The sequence below is a fragment of the Trachurus trachurus genome (genome assembly GCF_905171665.1).
Source record: "Trachurus trachurus genome assembly, chromosome: 4".
Classification (NCBI taxonomy): Eukaryota; Metazoa; Chordata; class Actinopteri; order Carangiformes; family Carangidae; genus Trachurus; species Trachurus trachurus.
This window is the reverse complement of record NC_139898.1, coordinates 28790236-28813978: the sequence shown is the minus strand read 5'-3', so window position 1 is coordinate 28813978 and position 23743 is coordinate 28790236. Positions and strand designations below refer to the sequence as shown.

Sequence of the window (23743 nt, the reverse complement as noted above, 5' to 3'; positions counted from 1 at the left end):
CCAGCACGCACACATGTAAACAAACACCTGCATCTGTGCGGCTGAAGCCAAGTTCGTCTCTGCACGGGACAGATGCAAAACAGGTGCTGAAGTGACCGGCTCTGTGTGCAACTGTAAAGTTTTATAGCCCGTTCATTGTACCAAGCAATAACGAGGTGGAAGAAAAGAAAGTAAAAACAAAAATCTGTTTCTCCTCTGTACTATAAACTATATACTGTATATAGGCTCTGTATATATGTAAAGGGAGAGAGAGACAGATCTGCTCCATTAGTGTCAGCAGAGGACTGTAGACTTTCCTTTTTGGACTGTGAGTGTCTCTGTGTGAGCGACAACTATCTGTCTGGATGCAGCTGATGATTTATACAGGATAGTGGAATGTGGCCACTGTGCTCAGGCAGATCAGGTCCCTTCCTGGTGCCCTGCTAAACTTGTTGCTTTGCAGCCCCAAGGACTTCTAACCTTGGTGCCTTTACATGATGTTCCTTTAAGAGATAATGAAACGTTATTGTGTCCTTCTTTTTGGACATTTCTGCCCTTTCACAACTTCAGGGAAACATTTTTTTTTATTTTTTATGCACTGCAAAAATAAGTAAAATGAACACAAAGGTGAACATTTTCAACAACATCTTTACAGGTGGCTGGATTTAGCAGGTTGTTGCAACATGACTTCTTCAAAGCGGGTTAAACAGGTTAAAGCTAGTTTTATTTAACAAGCGACAACAGCTGGGGTTGGGTGCAAGGGTCACAGGGGTCACGGAGCAGCAGGACCCGTGGGAGGGAAAGTATTCCCCTAGTGGCAACCTGAGCAGCACCTCTGCACCGAGCCGGAGTGGGAAAGTTTGTAATGAAGCTGTCGGACGTCCTGCTGGGCTCATCATGTGCTCATGATAAACCAGGTGCAACAGGGTTTTGGATGAAGGATGGAGAGAGGAAAGACAAAAAAAGAGGAGAGAGTAGAAGAAGGAGAGGTGGGGGAGTGAAGGTGCAGCTGAGGTCGGGTGGGGGGGGTTCAGAGATGGAGGGAGGCGATAGAGTTTTCACTGGGCTCTATGAGAGGCCGAGGGGATTGAATTACATACGGTGCCTCTATGTTTATCACTGTAACATTTCTCTGAGCGCGGCCTGGTGGCCACGGTGCGGCGTCGCTGATTTACAGTTGGGCAAGAGAAACAATAAATAAGACACACACGACATAAAGTAAAAAAAATGCTCACAATGCAAACACTTAGTCTAGCTTTTCAGAGGTCAAACATCTGGCGAGTAGCGTCGGTGCTGCTAAAACTGTACATTTCATATTCTAAAATAATATACAGTGTAATAGTAACTTGAAATTCAGGCTGTTGGAAAAGCAAAAATAAAAAGCTCAGTGTAATTGAACTATAAAAAATGAAAGTGATGCAGGCTTAAGTTTTGATGTATGTCTCATTAGCATCTTACATAAACATTAACCTGTTTATGTGGACACAGTGCTCCCACTCCACATCTCTGGCCAGTCAAATGCAACCAAATTAAAAAACTACTCATTCTTCAATGCTACAACAACAGCAGGTGATACAGAGCCCATGTTTTATAGTTTAGTATAGTACATATTTCCTTCAAACCACTATTTACTCATGAGTAGCTGCTCGAAGTGTCATAACTGGTTCCTTAAAGCTCAGGTGTCAGGCCGACTGTACAAGCAATTTTAATGATATATCTAATACATACTATATATAATATAATATTCTAAACCTGGAGACCGAGCTGAGTGGTTTTAAAGTTATTTACAGTTTCTATGTATTGGAATTGAGAAAGTTTAAATGAATATTGGTATTGACTGTCAGCAACAGCCCTGCTGTGTGTTTACCCTCACGCATCTGAGCAGACTGACAAAGGGCGCCATCTTGTGGCTAGTCTGAGATCGATTTGAGTTTGTGTGTGTGTGTCTGTGTACTGTATCTGTGTCCTTGACCGAGTGCCAAACATTCATTTCAGTCTGAGCTTTTATATGTGAGACGGGCTCTGAGTTGAGGAGGTTCAAACAAGCAATAAAAAAACATTAAAAGATCTGCAGCTCCCTCTAGTGAGCTCGTTGACTTGTTGACTTGAGGACACGTCGTACCACTGTATGTTGACCACTTCTCTGCATACTGCTGAGTGTAGTTTAGGTTGTGTACTGTATATGGTTGTGTTTCCATCAAGGGGCACAACATACAGTCATTATTTTCTTGCCATTTTTGTAAAAGAGTTGATTTACCGGTATGTTGTGTTTTCCACCTTTCAGGCAGCCGCTGGTGTTTGTAAAGTGGCTAAAACTCCTAAAAGTCCTCGTTTAATGTAATTTAATAAATAGGAAAGTCCAGATCTGATTTTGTAGATTGAAAACAACAGCAGAGAGGCAAGGACCCCCAAGGACCCAAGTCAAGTTTTAAAAGTGTTTTCTGTTTCCAGGAATCAGTGATTTCATCTGGTCTAATTCTCAGGGAGTGAGTGTGATGGTTTTGTGTGGATGATGCGAAACCAGCGGTGCACGACACGGTACCTGGTTGTTGCCTCCCTCCAGCTCCACGTGCTTGAGCTCCCAGAAACAGCGCATGGTCTCCACCTTCTCCAGGTGGCGGTAGAAGGCCAGTCGACCCAGGCGGAGGCTGTTGCTGCGGTTACGGATATCCTTCAGCCCCTCCATCTTCTCCACGATGGGGGACATGGGTATGGGCGGTGGCATGGCCGACGTGAAGAGCTTTCCATTCTTCTTAGAAACAGACTCGTTACACAGAGTCTTTTTGTCTGACCTGAAATCACAACAGGTATTTTTTTATTAACCCCTTAACAACTTGCCGTCATAGTCACCATGGATAATCTACTGCTGAGATGATTCTTCAAAAATCAATCGGTAGGAAATAACACTTAGTCAAATTTTCCAAACAGCAGCAGCTCATGACCTCTTAATTATCAGAATATGCTGCTTTTTCTGATGTAAGTCTCTCAAACAGGCAGATAAAACAAGTAATTTGATGTTAATGTGGCATTTTATAGACTAAACTATTAACTGATTCATTTCTCAATAAGTGATTTGTGTGATCTAAGCTCATGTTGAGGCATATAAGTACCAAACATCATCTGGCTTTTTATGGTTGTAAAGTTAATAAGGTGTGTTATCGACGAATTAATGCAATTTAAAGACATCATCTTAAACTTTTTTCCCTATTTTAAGACCTTTAATTGGTTTGGAAAACAATCTGTAGTTGCAGCCTGTCAGTGTAATACAAATTAGGTGATTATTATACGTCTAAATCCAATTCTAATTGAGAAAATGCAGTAGTCTATAAATAGATTATTACCACCTTAAAAGTCAAGGTATAGTGCATGGAGTTGATGGAAAAATCGTGTAAATCTGATAATGAAATGAAACATTCCTGTTCACTGATTTGCACCATTGCTTTCGCTCGCCTGATGCAACGGGTGAAATTAAAGGAATGACTCCCCTCGTTATAAACAGTATGGAGAAATCTCTCGTCTAATCTGCTGCCCATCTCTAACTACGTTGCTGGCATAGCTGCGCGCTCCATACGCTTTGATCCGGGTCCCTCGGTGAGCAGCAGTGTGTCAGATCCAAATGGGATGACTGATGATGTGGTGGAGAAATCCGGACTGACGCCCGCAGGCGACAGCTGGCTTTCTGCTGCGCTCTACCTGTTGAGCCTCTGGGGGAGTCATGGAAGATCACCGGGGGGATATTTATACCCCCTCAGTGTAAATGTCCTGCCTTTGCTTGACAATTACAGAGGTCAGAGAATGGCTGTAGTTTGAGCTTGACGCAGGCTGTGTGTAGCAGCCAGGGCCGTTCTTCAGCATCACAGGCTCAGTTCTCAGGGTTGGATTTCAACTCCGGTGCTGAAACCAAGAGAGTGGGCCAGAGAAGAGCACCTGTCACTGCTTCTTACGTTGGCCTTTTTACATTCAGTGATTTATTTACAGTTGGCACAGCCTCCGCTGCTATTATTGGGTTTTACTTTTATTTATCTTCTCAGTATGTGGAAGAACTGGGGGATTAGTTTGCAGATGCACCAACTGCATCCATTGATAAAACTAATGATATTGTTTGTTTTTTTTTTACTTTATTTTTTTCTTTTCATAACACAAACATGAGGTCATATTCCGGTACATACAGTACATTCAGTCACATTGAATGATACACTTAAATACTAGCCAGTAGCCACAGGATGATCCACTTTCGTTCACAGCTGTGTTTACAACAATTTCAGACGTCACACTCTGCATTGGCTAAATATGTGACCCATTTAGCCCAGTAATCTTTCCTCTTTTCCTTCTGTAATCTCAAAATGAAAGTTATACGTTCCATACTTTAGGTTTAGGTTTATTAGTTTAGCAAAAAATGCGTAAAATGCTGCGCAAGGAGGGAATGAAGTCCTAATGAACTTGTACAAAGTTCCACCCCAAAAGACAAGCAGACAACATACATGAGCTAAACAAAAGAAAAATACAAGAAATCAATAGCAGCAGGAGTTAAGGTACTTGAAGCAACTAACAGCAAAATATATGTGACAAAAGCAGAATACCGACAGAGAAAATATAGTTAAGAGAGCGAGTAGGGAAAGATGTGTACATTATGTCATTTATTATACTTATCCACTGGTTCAGGGTGGGAGGTTCTCTAATAAGCCAGCATCTGGTTGTTGCTTTTTTTACTTGCTATATATATATATATATATATATATATATATATATATATATATAAAAATGTCCCTGTTATGTAAATCCTTTGATATGTTTGTATCCCAGAATCCTCCCTGTTGCAGCTTGTACTTGAGTCCAGAAAGATTGTAAGGCGGTGCAGGACCAAAAAATGTGAGTATGGTCTGCCATTGTCTCCAACATTGGGCCTGAGCAAAAGTTTCTCCACCACTGTGAATCTGTGGTCGACGTCTAGCTGTGTATTATGGTAGACTATTCCTCTGGAGAGATTGCACAAAACTAATGATATATTCTTATTATTCTTTTAAAATGATGACTAAAAACACCACACACAATCTTAAACAACTGTATTCTATACTTTCACTTTCTTGAATATAAATCGAGTTCAAATGAAATGCAGCATATAAAAACATCTGAGTTGGCGTATTTTGATTGACGGACACGGGGTCGCCAGAAATTTGTGATGTCAAAATGGGGTCACGAGCCAAAAAAGGCTCTACTACGGTATAGTTTATCATTTGGATATATTGCCAATACCCTTGCCAACCCGGCATGGCATGAAGTGCAGTGTAGTGAGTTGTTGTCAAGTGTAACAGAGATAAAAGTCACAGTTATTTTATATCTGAGGATTTCTTTTACATTTTACAGTAAACTCACTTATCCAACAATAAGATATTTTTTCTGGTCACATGTTATCTTGAGTACATATCTTTTTATTTTTATGTGCCCTCACTGTCATAAACAAGCTGAGCGCTACTTGCGTCACACAGCAGTTGTCTGACCTGAGCACCACCTGCGGCCTGTTCCTTTAAATTAGGTGTTTTGCAGCCGATGGCCTTTCAAGAACCCTATGCCTGTTTTGACGGTGTCTCACCCCCCACACCCCCACCTACACAACCCCAATGCTCCTGGGAGACCCGACTGACCTCTGGGGCACTCACTTTAAAGGACTTTATTTTGGGTGCGCTGTATTACAGGGCCGGGGGGTCAATGGTCACTCTATCACCAGAAATGGAAAAGCTCCATTGGTTAAAAACCATTAAGAAACAGGAGGTGCCACAGATCTTGTTGCCAAGCAGACAGGGGATGAAAGCTGAATAAATGACTTTCCACTGTGGTCGTCTTTGAGTCTTCGCAGTTGTTACTTTAACTGCTTGTTATGTAAGTGTGTTTTGCGTGTGGTATGCGAGCAAGAAGTGAGTCGGTCACTGTCCAAGCAATGCTGTAGTTTGTGTATGTTTACTTTGCTTGGCGGCCCGCGGTAATCCCCTTCTATAAAACGGCAGGGGGGGTCCTTATCTGTCTTCTCCATCATAATCCTTCCGTGTAACCGATAGGAAGAGCCGCATGTGTCTCATAACTCTTAAAGTAGCAATGAATCATGGAGACTTGGAGGACTGTGTGAGTCCATGGATGTATGTTTAGATGAATAAAGAGCAAGAGGGAAAAAGGAGGGAGGGATGGCAGCATTTAGACCCCACCCCCTACCCCCCACCCTACTCCTACCCTGTGAAATGCCAAATGTGCCATGAGAGCACAGTGATGAAAGGAAACATCACTGTCGAAACCAGCCGCTGCAAACCTGCCCACAAGCATTCAATCAGCCAGACTCTATTCATACGGTCCGTAGAGGTTAGAGGAATAAAGACATGAACAGGATTATGAAAATAATGCTAATAGGGGGAGTTGGGTTGTTGTGAAATTATTTCTCTGTGTTCAGGATTGTGATCGAATGCTGAATCAAAGTCTATACATAGCTGTGGGTTTATTGTGGCAGGCTAATTGTACAAGGTACAAGCAGGGGGACAAATGGGGAGCGTTAAAAACAGAGACACGGTGAAAGACGGTAGCAGCAGGTGACAACACGACACTCCTGTGTGTCACTCATCTCTATCAGGTGGTTTATAGGGACACAAAATGGTGCTGGTAGTAAAGTTTTGAAAGTTTTGTATAAATCTCAACCAGGATGAGACAGTTTTGTTCAAACTAACACACGGAAACACAGTTTAATCTGTGCAGCTCGTACAGAGATTGGTGTTTTATGACGTATAGCACTAGCTTGGCTCAAAAACTGGACGCATGAGAAAGCGACTTGTGACTTCAAACAGCTCCTAAGCTTGTGTATTTACACTGTCTCTTGTGTATTTAACACATGTAGAAATAGAAAATGTGGTTTAGCAAGACGTTAGCTTACGCAACTGATTATCAACAGCTGGTTGCAGCGAGTGTGTTATTTTTCCTAAGTCGGAAACAAACAGATGACTCTTGTTTGTGTTGGTTACTATCGAACTATCTCTGTCGTGTTTATACGTAAATGAGTTTGTTTTTGTTTTTTATTTTTGTCAGAGGATTTTGTCTTTCTTCAATTTCTTGTTTTCCGAGTCGAACGTAACTCAGACAATTTTTGTAAAATAAGTTTTTCATACGCATATGCACATACCGGTATCTTCAATTTCCATATATGAAATTCATGTGTATGTATATGATAAGAATGACATCTATTGGCATATCTGTCATATGTCTGTAAACATTATATATAATAGTATATCTTATATTGTATACATCAATCCCAAAGCCTGTTAATAAGATAGACAGTGATATTACCATCCAAAAATTCATCATATAGATTAAGTATATGTTCACATACACATTCTACTTTGGGTATTTCTTTACATACTCATTTCTGAGCTGAACCTCTATGAAGCATCTGAGCTTCTGCTCTGTGTATCGGCTGCTGGGTAAACACACATTGTAGTCGCTCTCAGCTGAGATAACATTAAGTGGCAAGGGGGAGTCACAGAGTCTGCTGTGTTCCCGACGCGTGCACGTGTGCGTTCGTCTACGTATATGGTGCGTAGCTACTTATGTAAAGGTGCGTATCTGATCCCAGGCCTAACTTTACTAGGGTTTTGCTTGTTACATGTGAGCATCGTCCAAAAACAGCAGCAGGGCAGATTAAGGGACCTTTTTTTAAGGATCAGGCCTGGACAGAGGATCTGGTCTCAAATGGACAGTCTTCACCACGGGGTGCTATCTCTCTGCGAGGGGCCACCGCTGTCCTGGTTTTAGTAGTCGCATGGAAACAGCCAACAAAGCCTATAAACCATAGGCATGTGGGGGAGGTGTCTGTAGTGTGTATGTGTGTGTGTGGAGAGAGAGGAGAATAGAAAAGTACATAATGTTATCACCGGACTGCACCTGAACCTGTCTTTTGTTTCACATCAATGAAAATACTGACTAAATATAAAGCAGCCTCTACTGAAGGCCGGACGGTCCAACTGCACACTCATCAACTCACACGCCGAACATAACTCCCTGCCCACACTCCTTCATTAGCGACGATACTGACGTGACCGCAGGCACTTTTCAAATTAATAGGCATCAAATTAAAGACGTCGACGATGCGGCGGTTTTAATATCAAGTGTTCGACAGGTTTCTTTTTTTTTTCTGTGTCAAACTCCACATTCCCTGCCCTCCCTCCCCTCCCTCGCTCCGCCAGCTCGCTGCAGCCAAGTCCTGATCAACGTATCATCACCTACGCTCTCTGGAGTGTCCAGTGCAAATACTTGGACCGGGAGTGGGGGGACCGCTCTCTTAGGACGGGGCCAAATTGTTACTAAAGCCGGGGGCGACCCTGAGCCTCCTGCTTTAAGTGCCATATACAATGCACACACATGAAACACACATGCAGCGTGCACATGAGCAGCAGCAACAGCAGCAGCTCCCCAGTGGGTTCCCAGAAACTGAACCAACACTGCACAGTCATCACGCTGCTACGCCCCCCCTCCACACACACACACACACTGTTGCTGCTGTAACTCACATGTTGGGGAGCACGCACACACTTATACACACCGATTTGTGCCCCCAACCAGACATATTCGGTGGCCGCAGCCCCTCCAATCCTTCACACTGACAACAACTCAGCAGCCTCGGCAGAAGAGTGTAACTGTAGAACGTTCAACCCAATGTACTTTTCCATTTCGCCCAAGAACAAAGCAGAGTCCTTATTTTAGTCCCCCAGCAGATTGAGTTGCACTTTGTTTTGCACAAAAAATTGTGTCTGAGTCAACAGTTAACTCAATATCGTTAAATCAGCTTGATTTGTCCCGCTTATTGTTATAATTAACGTGGGAAATTGATAAATTATTGAAGCCGAACACAACCAGTGAGTGTGATGTAGGAGAAAATTACAGCATGGTATATTTTTCAATCTTTACAAGTATCGGTATGTTCAAAATTTAAAATTCAAGACATTTTAAAACGTTTTCCGTTGTTGTTTTTGTTGTCAAATATTATTGAAGCCAAAGTCGGCCAGCAACAGTAAATCAGAAATAAATGAATCAGTGCACCGGGTAAACTGAACTAATGGCACCTCACCCTGAGTGAAACTGATACCAGAGGAAAGGAGGTGTTAAAATCCCAATTATGCAGGTTTATGATCGCTTTGCATTTGTGAAGAGGCGCACAAACACTCAGGTCAAACCGGCTTTAATGCCAGAGGTGCAACACACACTGTTTTTTAACTGTTTGCATGATAAAAAAAAATAATAATAAAAACTCACCCCTGGTAGTTGGGCACATTTGCAATCACCAAAATCTTCTTCTCCTTTCCCCCCATGTTGTCTCTCATAGGTGTGATGGGGCTCGTCTCCCCAGGTGTCCTCCTCCTCCTGCCCCCCCGTGTGCTCCGGTCGGCGTCTTCAGGTCCTGGTGCCGGCGCTCGGATGCTCGTCTCCTCCCGGTACCGGCGGTGGATCCAGTGTGACGGGGTCAGCAGAAACAGAAAGAAAGCTGTAGAGGGGAAGAGGCTCTGGTTGGTGGCTGCTGCTGGTGGCTATTCTGCAGTGGGAACCACAGATGTCCAGGGATAAGCAGCACTAGAGTGGGGGGGACGGAGGTGGGGAGTGGGGGGTGCAGAGGAGGAGGAGGAGAGTGGGTGGTTGGTTTGGTGGTGGTGGTAGGAAGGGGGGGGGGGGGGGGGGGGGTTGTCTGCTCTGGGACCCAGGGACCACAAGCAGGAACAGAGCGGAGGAAGTGTTCCAGGGAATGTGGCTTGTTATAATGGAACGACAGGAATGCCTGAGTGCCATGTGTCTCTGCAAGAGGAGGGATGATAGACAGAGAGAGAGAGAGAGATAGCAGGGAGAGGAAAGAGGGGACAAGGAAAAAAGACACAGATTAGGGGTTTTAAAAATGTCTGCCTTGTTTATTTATTTATTTTTACATTAGTTTAAATTGCATCATCTCCCTTCATGCTCTTCTTCTGGATGGTCTGGTGTCACCTGGTGAGAACACACAGAGTGAAAAAGTTTGTTTGTTGAAATTTTACTTTCACATTAAGAATCTTTGAGGAGGTTTTTAGATCATCACCTACAAACAAAATAACTTTGACTCCTTTAAAGGGATACTTCACCCAAAATCGATAATTCACCAATTTTCTACTCACCGTCATGCCAAGGAAGGGTTTGGGGAACTTTCAGAGTCATCAAAAGGCTTTTGGAGTTCCAGGGGGGGTCCGGCTGGCAACAGATTTTCATATAATGGCGGCGGATAGAGTTCATTATTGAATCGTCCAAAACACACACTATGAAACATCCAAATACCTCCATACTGCTCGTCCGTACTGACCCAAGTGTCCTGAAGCCGCCACATGAAAACAAAAATAAATTTGTTGTAGCAGTAGCTCCTAGTGGCTCTGTTGATGTTTGTGTGCATGCGTGAGATTTGCTGTGAGATGTTCTTCCGTGTTTACATCGTGCATCCAATGGCTTACAACGACGAACGAACATTTAGCTCTGACTCAATGTAAATATATATGTCCAATTATGTTTGTCCTCTGATCTTCCCTCATGGGGCCGCACTGCCTAACTGGCACATACTGTAAGTCTTCCTGTGTAATATATATGACTGAAGGCAGGCACGAGTGGAAGATTGCATGTGTGTTAAAAAAAAAAAAAACGATAGTAATTGGTCAAAGATATTGTTAGCAGTTAGCGGTTAATTTGCGAATGTGTTTGTCCTCGGTGGCCACTGTCACTTTGCCGACAGGAGGGGTGAGTGAGTGAGCGCTGCAATCTAGAATCTGAACACTGGATGTTACGGTTTAACCCCAATACTACATACTGAGGCTTTAAATACATTTTGATGAAGACTCATCAACACACATTCCTTTGTATCACATTCTTACTATTGTTCAATGAACATTTTTAGCCAAACAGCTAACATTGTACATTTTTTTAAAAAGTACTTCGGCCTATACAGATAAACAGTCCTTTGATAATTCTCAACCACGTGTCATATGCAAGTCTGAAGAACATGGCAACAGCTGTTGCAGCTGAAGGCACCTTGTCCAGGACCTGTGTCCCATTAATGACGCCTTCGGGTGGGAGGAAAGGATCCTCTTTCCATGACAAAGATCGCAATGGTTGCCTGCTCCAGTTCTTCAGCCTGCATATCCTGCACCCACAAAAAAAGCAACAAATGAGGACAACTAGAAGAATGCAGACCTCTGCCGGTCTCTCCGCTTTCTTAAACACACGATTTACTGGATAAATGACATAAACAAGAGTTGACTTTAGTTGAGTCTGAGTAAACTGAAATGTTTTTTCAGTTTTTATAGCTATTTGGCCATAAAATTTAAATGGACACAAATCAAAGAAATTACATGAAAAATATGCAGTGCTTTGTTGCATTGCAACAACTGTGTTGTCAGCAGTGTAAAACTCAAGCATGCGGGAGCCCCCTTTCATATTAAGTACAGCAATATTCTACCGCTGGCAACACTGAGGGTTAAACAACGCCACGTTTTAAATCCTTCCAGTTGAGTCCGAGTGGTCAAACAGCTTCACTGTCCGTCACTTAATGCTACGTTACGATCAACTTTCCTTAGTTTTCTTCTGGATGTAAACATGCTGTAAGAAATGATCACACAGACCCTGGAGCCGAGATCAGCAGAGGAGTCTCTGTTGTTAGCCGCAGCCGTTAGCGGTAGTTAATGAAAACAGACTGTTTTTTTCTACAGTAACTCATTATTATATGAAGGAGCAATACAGCTGTGGTCTCCCCTGTGTCATCCCTAATTCTGTGCCCTTGACAGTTTAATTTTTTACTGTCTGTCTGTAGCTATCATTCACTTTCACTGTCTGCCAGCGGAGGCAACGGATCCAGTGATGTCACACACTGGCGACCAACAAAGATGGCTGCGCCCTAGCTAAAAAAAACTATGGAAAATGCAAAACTAAACTTAAATTTTATCCTTAATGCTTACATTTCGAGTATTGATTTGACAATTTTTAAGTAGCCTCACTGGGAATCCATTTAATGAACTGTATTTATTCAGCTGGCTGTTTCATGTCCTGTAGCCTAACGTTAGCTCTTGCTAGCTTATCGTAATTTAGCAACTCGAGGAGGCTCCTCACTAAGGACTCTCTGCATTTCTTAGTGAGGCTCCCATTGTAAAGATTTGGCTTTTAATCAAAACCATTATAATTTCCTGAACCAAATTCTTCTAAACTGTTTTTTATCATAAAACACATTCATGTTCATAAAAGATCAGTTCTGTTCAGTAGGTCAACAGCTGATACACCGCTGTGGAGGACACAGGTTAGGACAGAGAACATCTTTGGTTGAGTAATTTTAGGTCTTGTTTGACACAGACAAGATTCATCTTTTTACACTAAGAACTTTGTTTCTGCCTCAAAAACCAAACAGACTTTGTGTCGTCAACACTTTGGAGCAAGACGTCTCAGCTCTCAGGTTTCTGCTGTGTATCAGGCTTTCGGCGGATTGTCTCGTTATCGTCTGTTGTATTTATCACGGCCGTGCGTTATTCTCCCGACCTTCCCATTAGTGAGCTCAGTCTTTTAGTCTTCGGTCTTGACATTGAATCCTCCCTCGCTCCTCTGTCGCCCTCCTGTCCCTCTACCTTCCTCCGTCTGTGCTAATTGGCAGGGCTGGTGTCTGCTGCTGTCGGGCTTAACAGCGCTTTGCGTAGGTGCTAGAGTGTCGCCCCGGGCCAAACGTTTTGTCTTCCACTGCTGCTATATTTAGTTCGCACTTTATTGGATTATCTTGGGACAATAGTTGTGTTTGTCACAGGAAATATCACAACACAGAGCGGCCCGAGGTTACATCCTGTGTGGTGTATTTGACAGATCATGACCCTTTTGTTTGTAATAATAAAAAAAAACACCACCACCAACAACAAGATGAGTTTCAGCTGGAGAAACATTGAACGTTTCCATCCACAGCCCTGTAACTAACTGTGAGATAAGATAAAAAATGTTCCAGACACAATTATTCAGACCTGAGAGTAATGAACGGAGCAGAACTAAAGTTTGTGACCTCGATTGGACTAATAATAATGACACAGAAAAAATATATAACCTAGTTACATGGACAGCTGCCGCTTGACCTGACCACCAGCACCTGTCTCTGCATTAAACTGAGTCGTTCAAGAACCAGCACGTCAGCCCTCTTCACACAACCATAAAAACCTGTTAAATATTCACACGTACAGCTATGAAAAAACCTTTGTCACATACCATTTTAGTAAGAAAGCAATGAAATGAATCAGACAAGAACACTCGTGAAGGGCAAATATTCCTCTAATTAAGTTGCCAGATGATAGTTGTTGTTAACTGTTCATTGACTTGATCTTAAAGAATATTTTTCATTCATTTTATTTATCCAAAAGACAACAAAAGATCCATATATGTGAAAAGTATGCATCTATTATAATTCACAATCACACATTTAGATAAAACTGTGAATAAAAAGCAGATTAAGAACACTGCATTCATACACAGCTGAGTCATGGCGGCGTCATGTAAGTTTCCCAGACAGGAAGCCATGAAACTGACTCGGTGAGTGACATGTGTGCACAGTCGGGTCAGAATTAAGAGCTGAGTTTACTGTGAGGTATTCTCAGACTAATATGCTGAGTAAAGCGTCTGGTATGGTTGCGGTAAGAGTTTTTTTTATTTTTTTTTATTTAAAGAGATATTGTATCACATTTTTTCTTTAAGGGTCCATTAGCATCGCACAGAAGAAGTGTAAATCTTTCAGGTCCTTAGTGCACGCGAGCCACACGGGGACACACAACTTTTTTACGAGGGGCCGCCGACGGCCGACACACTCTGTACACTTGACACAGATTTCCAGGGGCCACGCTTAATCTTACCTGGAATCTCAATCAGGGGGGCAGATGCCTTGATGATCCCTGAGAAGGTCACAGCTGCGTGGGCACACAATGACACTGGCATGCCGCCGGGCCCAACACAGCGGGCCGACCACAGTGAGTGGGCTTCTTCCTTCTCTGAGGGCACCGGGTGTTTTGCCTTGACCTCACATGCATTCATGGAGGATGGTCAGTGCAGTGCAATGCGCTAACATGATCTCATGTCCAGAAATCTGCAGCGCTTTTATGATCCTGCTGCCCAATCAAAGCTCAGTAATGATGGAGGAACTCCAGTTGGAGATCAAACCCTAGAGCTAGAACAACACAGCGCCTGCTGGTTTCTCTGTACGGGTTACTGAGCTTTGTCGTGAACTTGCCCTTTGAAGAGCGCGTGTGTATTACAATTGTTATTTTAAAAACAATATTCATGCTTAAGGGTCAACTTGCACGATCAAATAAAGAGTAGGTCTATTAGTTTTGGGTATAATCAAGCAGATGTGCATATTTGCAATAAGTTTTTTTTTGTTTTTTGTTTTTTCTTACACAGGTACAACTTAAATTTTAATTGTGCATTTACCTCTGTGTGCACAACTTCAGTTTTGATTGTGCGTTTACCCCTGTGTAAATGTGTGTATGCTGTGTAAGCAATCTGAAGAGTACTATAATTAACTTCTGGGCTTTATCTAATTTTACACTGTAAAGAAATTCAGCAGCTGACATTTACAGTATAACCAGATGTTACAGATTCTGTACAGGGCCTAATGAATATTAACATCAGCAGATAGTAAAAGAAAATAATTCTACACAGTGACACAACAGATTGATATTAATATTTGCAATTCATATGTATGTATTTCACAATCAAATATTTTTGTATCATTGGTTCTTCTAAACGATTTAGAAACTCCTTCTGATGCTCTTGATTTAACAATATAACGAAGGCAAAACACACAGTTCTGATCTTCTGGCAAGTTGCCATGAAAAATATAGGTATAACCACAGCTACCACATAGATTCTTTTTACTTTAAATTACTATTAATTTACCAGTGGATTACAAGTGTGAGGTTTTTATGGTGTGTTTGAATGCGGCCTCATGTTGAGTTGCTCTGCCTCACCCTTTTTGGATGCACAGTGTATTTTTTACTTCCTTTAACTAATGAGGCTAATGAGGCTTTGCTATGCGATCCTGTGAAGATATTACACAACTCTTAACATGTTGGCACCCACTGCCGATGGCAGAAGTTACCATCTAAGGTATATATTCTGTAGCTGCACCGTTAAATGTATGTAGCAGAGTAGAGAGTGAAATTACAAACAGGCTCTTTGTAAGTGCTTAGCTAAACAGACGGGGAAATCTGAGCAAACCCAGAAAGAGCTGGTACACGGTGTCCAAACTCTGCTGGTTCAAAGTGGGCAGCTGAATCGCTCCAGAATCAGTATCAAGTACTAACACCTTATTTAATTGCAACTAAAGTGGAGTATGAAGTCTGGAGTCACGCGTTAAAAGGAGGTCAGTATTGTGGACATGTGGTGGAAGATGGTGTCAGAGATATGTCATGATCTGTTCACCGTGGAATCGCGTGTGTTCAGCATGTACTTAGTCAGAGATAGAGGCACCAGTATTTATCCTGTACAAGCAGACACAGAGCTGAACTCATTAACCTTGTTCACAAAGATTTCAGCCAAAGAGCCATGGGACAAAATTACATCTCACAGTTCTGCAGATCTACGCAGAGATTCAGCCTCTTTTACCTGATGTAAACACGGATCTTCAGCTGCTATATTCATCAACTTGTTACTAACAGTCTGCTGCTCTGATCAGGTTTTATACTGCATATAAACTGCTGGATTGCTACCAAACCACGCTGATGACGGTTGTAAGTCGAAACGCGTCCGTTTGTTTGTGACTGCTGCTGTGTGCTTTATATTAAAAGAAAGTGGCACACTTATCGAGAGTGCTGTCGGTTTTCTACAGCCAGTTGCTACCAAACCACACCATTGCCAACAGATATTGCTTATACATTTAGATGATATTTTAGAGTGCGTCTCTCCATTCCCGTGCTACATTTGGTCCTCGGTACGATTACACAAGCAGTGAGGGTGGAGAAAACCAGTAAAGTGGTGCCTGGAACAGAAAAATGAATAAAGAATAAGCTGCGACTCACTGTAAAGCTTCATCAAACTAAAGGAGAGCTGCAGATACATAACGACTCTTTTACTCTCCACCAGGGACCTGGTAGTCAAAAGACACATGAGCACAGGTTCACTTTTTAATGCAAAACACTTCCAAAAAGATGAATGAAAATAAGTGACTCCAGTAAATAACTAGGACTTTAAAAGAAGGTTGAATATTAAAAAAGGCTCAGTCCCATTTCAGATGCACCCCCTGTACAATTGATGATGATGACGACGACTTCATCACCCTAACCCTAACCCTGACTTTTTTCTGGATGGATGGATGCTCATGGAAGACCAGGAGGACTGTCCTTCACCACACAAACTGTGACCTTTGTAGACTCTTGTTGCTCACCTGTATATATAGGAGGGAAAAAAAGAAACTGGAAAAGGGCTATGGAAAATACCAATTTTGTATTTTTTTACTGTTGGTTCTGATGGAAAATGCCTTTTCCAAACAAAATAAAAAAAATACAAATAAGACACCCAACTTGTTTTAACCCTCCTCCAGTCTGGTGTGTTTCAGCTCCACTGGCCAGCAGCTCTGACTGACTGAGGAAACGTCGCCACCTGGTGTTTGTCGGCCTGAACTGCAGGAGAGGACTGTAGGAGCTTATGGAAAAAGCTGCAAGAGGTGAGAAAAAAACCCCTCCACTGGTCCAGTCCAATAGAAGAGAAAAGTAAAGAGAGAATAACGAGGCAGGAGGATGACAGGTACAGTTTTACAAACATGATTGTCCTCTTTATTTCTATCTGCTCTGCTCCACCATCACTGGTAACAGTTTCAATGGGAGGCCACCAACACTGCTGCTAAAGAATGGAAACATCTCCTCAATTAAAGTGTGTGCGAAGGTGTGTATGTGTGTGTTAGTATCAGGATCAGAGAACGACAGTTTCCTCCGTTCAAGTCCAGATTCACTCTGATCCTCTGGAACTTCTCCTCTTCTGGGAGACGAGTGAGTGAAGCTGATGGTGAAACTGCAAAGTATTGGCCTTTATTGAACCATTTGCTGCCTCTCGTCCTCTGCACAGACTCTGGTAACACACCCAGTATCCACCATGTACCGTCCCCCTCCTCGACATCCCAGCTGTGAGTCCCTGAGTTAAAACCCTCAGAGCCCAGGACAGAGTAAAAATGTTCAAACCTCTCTGGATTGTCTGGAATAGGGATGCAAATTATCGAGTAATTCATTAATCGATAGTTGATAGACCTTATCGATCAATGATCGATTGATAAGCGGTGATTTTTCTGAGAACCTAAATTTAAGGGGAAAATTTAAGCTGAACATTCCTTATATATTTATGTTTATTTTAAGAGCACAGCACACAAAAAAAGAGAGAGAGCAGTGCTAATGTGTGTTTTTATCACATACCTCTGTTTACTAGACCTTATTAGTCAACTGTTTCCATATCAACAAAGACAGAAACGCGAGGATTTAGGAGGAGAAAAAAGATTTTGGATGGGAAAAAAGCAGTTATATTCATATTGATGCTTTTTTCCTCCATCCAAAATCTTTTTTTTCCTCCTAAATCCATGTTTTCTCGCATTTTTGTCTTTGTTGATATGGAAACAGTCCCGAGCTTGTCTGCTTGACTTATCAAAGCTCCTTAACAAAGAGCCACAGAGAGAGATTGTTTTCACACGTCTAGTGTGTAGTGTGCAGCATTTTGTGCATTTCTCAGTCAATGAAAATGACAGTTTTTTTACTCAACAACACACCTTGTGTCAGTTTTTCTAGTCTCACATTTCGAGTCCTGCTGGTGCGGTTCGGCTTCGGTTTTCTTTTGCATCGTTGACGGGACCTTTAAACCGACCCAGGATTTGATGGTGGCACATTTCTCTGTTCGACATGTTGAATGTGCTCCACTCAACAGGAAGACAGGAAGAGAAAACCTGTCCTTCAATAAATCACATCATTGTTATTCTGACGTATTAAGTGGCAGATGAAAGTCTTTGTGAGTGGGAGTGGGAGGGGGGTATTTATTTCACATTGTTTAACTTACTTTACCTTTGTCCCTTTTGTCCTTGAGTGGGCACATGGATCACACTCTAAAGCCCTGGACCCACAGTTAAATAGTTAAAAACTCTCTGGGACCGCGGCTTAAACGATCTGCTTCTCCCACAGCACAAGTTACTAAACAAATAAAGGCTGTATCCTCTAGAGCCGCGGCTGCCATGACCTCGGAAGTGTTCTTATATGGAGAACAGAAGGAAACAAAGCTGAAACAGAAACATACTGATCAGATGCTAAATGATGATGATAATTTTAGATTTTGCTCTTTTAATTTTCCTTGAGAAATACTGGAGACTTTCCCAGCTCAAGGCTTCTGGAAATTGTTTAAGCGAAGTCTCTGTAGTAGGAAAGTTACGGCTCGTGTCCATACAAAGACGAGAGCATCATAAGTCAAAGAGGCTGGAGACCTGTGGTCGTTTTTATTGTTGTGAACGGTTGAAAAAATCCATTTCAAACCTGTAATTTTCCTTCTGCCAATGAGAGTTGTGACATTCATGTCCCTCTCAGGAGGAACTGCAGTAACTCTGGTGACCCACTGACGTCTCCTAAACTGGTGTGTAACTGATACAATACTTGATTTATAAATACTGAGTCCGTCAAGTGTGAAAATGCAATTATTAAACACATTATAGACGAGCTTATAAATCCAGAGTTAAACATTTATAACTGTGTTTATCACTGTATGGAGAGTGATAACAAAGTATATACTAGTTCTTCTGTTACACATTTCTTGAACCTTTGATAGATGATGCATTTTTGCATCTTTTCTTTCTCTTTTCAGGAGTCTGGAGTTGTTTTTAGTCAAACTAAATCAAACATCTCGTCATGAATGAATCGTCTCTTTACAAAGATAACTCATCCAAACACTATATACTTTGACAGCAGCCATAGTTTTACACTTCATGCATCAGAAAAACAAAGTCAAAAAGTGCATTACTTGATTAACACTGGCTTGTACACAAACCTACTGTAGTGTATGTTCTCTACAAATCATTGTTCAGGTTGTTGTTTGTCGTCTGTCTCCGTCTCTGCAGCTCTCCGAGGAGAACTCGATCCAGTCCTCGTGTTGTGTGTCCCACATTCTTTGCAAATCGCCATTACTAATTCAGTTTAAGAAGCCCTCAAGATGTGTATGCGTGTATGTCTATGTATGTGTGTGTGCACAGACAGTTGGTGGTGTGTGTTTGCTGGTGCTTATGAGATAGATGCCATAGGGAGGGCACCAGAGGTTCAGGGCCCCTGCTGCCACACTGACCTCACGCTGAGGGGATTTAGCACCAGGAGGAAATCTCAGCTGAGTTTCACTCTGAAACATCTCCCTGTGTAACTCTCTTGTAAGCAAACATCATATTTACATTCATTTCATTTTATTTCCTAATCATTTTGCTGTTTTTCTTCCAGGCCTATTCAGCTGACTTTCCAGACTGCATAGTTTACATACATGTTTGCTCTATAATTCGCATTCATGCATCGCTCTGATCCTCAGCATGTTACTACCATCAATAATCAGTAAGCAGAACCATGTGAAACACACACTGTGGCAGACAGACTATATGGACTGTATCTAGATACTCTGTAATATCTAATTGCTAGATTTGTCCCCCCACAGAAACATACTGTATCTCATCAGAAAACTTGAAACAATGCTTTAAAAATCGTCTCTAAGTGGCAGAGATGTATTTACTACTACAAAACAAAACCTGAGGATTTGCAGGTGCTCATTTCGGGCTAACTCAGAAAACCACACACAATAATAACAGCTTTAAAACTGCAGCTGCCATCCATCCTTTCTCCTGTTCAGAGGTTGAAGTCTATCCCAGCATGCACCAGACACGAGGTGCTGTGTGCACTACATCTCAAACAGGGACAAGTTCAGCGTATCCTCTAACCTTAAGGAAGTACTTTGACTCCATGTCAAGAAGCAGAGATGAGCATAATATGTCCCCTTTAAACCAAACTAAACCACGGTCGATCCACAACATTAACGTCACATTTATTTGATTAAAAGGAGCGGCTTCTGGTGTGCGGCCACTATTCTTCACCTCATATTATCAGGGTATATACAGGAATCTTGAAGTTCATTCTAATACCTTTTTAAGACTTTTTCAAGACCTTCTCAATATTTTTCAATACCTCACCGCCACTTCAAACTGTAACCATTTACACTAGTGACACTTTAACTTAACAGTTAAATCAAACGCAAAGTTTATGAAAAAAAAAGCAACATTGCTCCCCTCTCAAAAAACAAAAACAACAATCTTCTTTTCTTTTTTATGTACCGGTTCATCTTTGTTTTTTAATAAAATGAATAAATTCACACACTTTTACAATGTTTTTTAGGACTCAAACTCTTAGACAGCTAATTCAGAAAAAATACCGTCAAAATTTAAGACTTTATAATGTTGTGAAAAGACTTTTTAATACTTTTTAAGGGTCTTAATTTTCCCAAAATTGATTTATAACCATTTAATACTTTTCAAGACCCCGCGGATACCCTGATTATCCCTTTGGTCCAGCACCCAGTATTACATTTTTTGGGATGTGCGTGCTATTTGTACCTGTTTTCGATCCACAACATTAAAGGGATACTTTAGTTCAACATTTTGGCAAATTGTCTGTCATAATTGTTATAGTCACAGCAGTAGGTTCGTTACCTTTATTTGTCAGTGCAAACTATTTTTAGAACGGCAGAGCAGAGCCGCGAGCTGCTCAGAGCTACGTTATGGAGGCTAATGGGATTTCTTGGTTTCCCTCATCAAACTCATCAAATGCACAATCCAACAACTCCAAAATGCTCTGGTGGACAAGTTGTGACCTGCACATTCACCACGCTATGAGATATTAACAGAGTTGTTTTAGAGGTAAATTCATGCAAAACTGCTGATGCACGTTGCTGTCAGGGGCTGTTTTTCAGCAAGCAGTCTCTGTATTTGCCTCTAAAACAAGTCCATCTCATAACCTTCTGTTATTATCTCATAGCGTGGTGAATGTACAGGTCACAACTTGTCCACGACAGCGTTTTGGAGTTGTTGGATTGTGTATTTGATGAGTTTGATGAGGGAAACCAAGAAATCCCATTAGCCTCCGTAGCGTAGCTCTGAGCAGCTCACGGCTCTGCTCTGCCGTTCTAAAAATAGCTTGCACCGACAATTAAAGGTAACGAACCTACTGCTAAGACTATAGGGATTATGGCAATGGGCCAATTTGCTAAAATGTTGAACTATCGCTTTAAAATCCAAACCCCTTAATCAAAAGATCACATGTATTTAAAAGACCAGGCAGGGATTATGTGGGTCTCTATCCCTTTTAAGAGCCTTAGGAGCACTAGGGGTCCCGGAGAGGGGGACTGGTTGTATTCAGCAATAATTCCTTGTGCAGAGACAGCAGCTGTTCTCGTCTGCCATATCGTTGCCTCGCTGTCTGTCGTTCATCACAGCAGTTATACAGAGATATGCTATCAATAGAATAAACCGTGGCATCAAAGATGTGCCTCATTGTTACTGAGCATTAGTCATTAAAAGCATGGAGACAGACAAATAGAATTTATATTTTTGTTTTGATTTGGCTGTACACAGTGAATCTGAGCAACATGAATGGTACATGACAAGACGTGGTATCCAGATGCCAGTTCTGAGCCCACGGAGAGTAAATCATATGCAGCATCATCCTGCTATAAAGCCCTCAGGTAACCATTAGCAGCAGCGCTTTATATATTTCCAAAGAGAGGGTGAGAATGTGAATTACTGCTGCCCCACTTACCCCTTCCCTTCTCGCCTGGGACCACCTTGAGGGGGGAGAGCGCTGCATCTTTACTCCCAGGGTGACGCAGATGGTCTGTGTGTGCATTATACAACATGACAACTGCATTAAACATGAAAACAGGGGCTCTGCCGTGTCCACTGACCACATATCGCTGCGGTTTTATGAAGGGCACTCTCCAGATTGAGGGGCTTTTATTCCAGATGCTTGAACAAGATGTGTGGAGGATGCTCAGTGTCAAGACTCTTTGTTTGAATAGTGTGAATGTATTTAGGTCAGTATAGTTTTAATATTTCAGATGAGCATTGACCAGTAGCTTTTCTTTTCTTTTCTTTTTATCAGTGCTGTGAGTCTGAATCAGTATTTTGTTTATTATTTGCCTTTTCTATTAATCTATGTGATTATGTGTATACATGCTTCAACATATGGTCTCAGGTCATTTTCACTGTCCTTTATCTCTACCTAAATGCCCCTTCAGCTTTTCACATTCAAATTAAGTGAGTTAAAATAAAAGTCTTTAATACCTAAAAGTTTAAAAGTCTATTTTATATGTATCTGTCAGAGAAAGAGAAACTGGGACAGATAGATCGTATCATTTCTCACTCTTTTCAGTCTCATCTTTTTAGTATTAACTCAGAGATGTCTGTGAGTTAATACTCACCCAGGCAGGTGTGAGCAGATGTGGCCACTAGTTGGTAGCCTTGCTCCTTGTATTTAACTCACAAGCAGAGATTTGTGATTTAATATACAGCACATCCATCCCACCTATAAAAGACATAGAAGCATTTCTTCTTCTTTTTTTTCATGTAATGCCCAGGGTGCAACTAGCTTGAATAAAACAAATAAAATAATACTGTAATAAGACTTTTTTGCATTAGCCAAGTGCATAAAAAACAAAAAAACATTGTTTGTCAATGTGTCACTTTTGTTAATGACAAAGCCAAAGTTTACAGAATAGAAATGTGAGTAGTAGCCTATACAGTATCCTGCACCACTCCTTAGTTTGCATGGCTGACATTCAGGTTATGTGTGTGTGAGTAGTGGTGGTGGTAGGGGTAGGAGGAGGGGGGGTAGAGAGGGGGCAGGTACCAGACTTTGTGCCCCCTCCCCCACGGAGCCACGGTGAGCCCGTGGTCCAATGGAAACAGGTGGGATCCCCGGGCTCCTCCAATCACACCCGGCCTGCGCAGAGAGCCGCGGCGGGGCGGGAGGAGCGGAGAGGCGGCCGGCGAGAGGCAGAGGGGGCGGGGAGTCCAGGGGCAGGAGGAGGCAGGAGGAGGCAGGACCCAACCAACTTCCACACTCACTCACTCCCCACAGGAAAAGTCGGGAAAACACATCTGCCCCCCTCCCTCCCTCTCCCACACTCACTCTCTCTCGGTCCCCTTCGCTCTCAGCATGTCGCTGTTTCTGCGGGTCTGCACGGGCTTTTAAAAGCTGTCCCGCCCGGTAAACGTTAACGGCAGCGCCCGCCGGAGCGCTTCGCTGGAGGAGTTAGTTGTTGTTGCCGACACTTGGCCGCTGTTTTTTTGATATAACAAGGGAGGCGGTGTAGTGAGAAGAAGCCCGCGGAGCTGCTGCGATGGAGCACACGCACTGACGGGATTTTGGAATTGTATTCTTTTGGATTTACCTACTACACACCTCCGCCGTTAAACCGACTCGACATTCCTCCGTTTCCCCCCCTCCCTCCTCCTTCTCCGGCTGTGTGGAAGTACTAGTAGGACATACTTATTTTGGACAAAAATGCCTGGAAAAACCAAGTATAACCTGGTGGATGATGGACATGATCTGAGGATCCCACTGCACAACGAGGAAGCGTTTCAGCATGGGATCAACTTCGAGGCAAAGGTGAGTTCACACAGGCACCAACTTTTAACTTAACGTCTCTAAAAAGCCGTTAACGTCTCATTCAT

General features: G+C 42.3%; 2 protein-coding genes across 2 annotated transcripts in view; both read left to right on the top strand.

Moving 5' to 3' along the window:
- Nucleotides 1–23743, top strand: part of LOC310985199 (tetratricopeptide repeat protein 14-like) — a 408748-nt gene that overhangs the window by 74654 nt on the left and 310351 nt on the right. The gene's annotated exons all lie outside the window — the stretch shown is intronic.
- LOC310984902 (carboxyl-terminal PDZ ligand of neuronal nitric oxide synthase protein-like) overlaps nucleotides 23229–23743 on the top strand; it is a 221330-nt gene continuing 220815 nt past the window's right edge. The window contains exon 1 of the mRNA XM_083970275.1: nucleotides 23229–23678. Within this exon, the coding sequence (XP_083826401.1) occupies nucleotides 23574–23678 (105 nt within the window). The 5' untranslated portion in view covers nucleotides 23229–23573. The remainder of the gene's footprint in view (nucleotides 23679–23743) is intronic.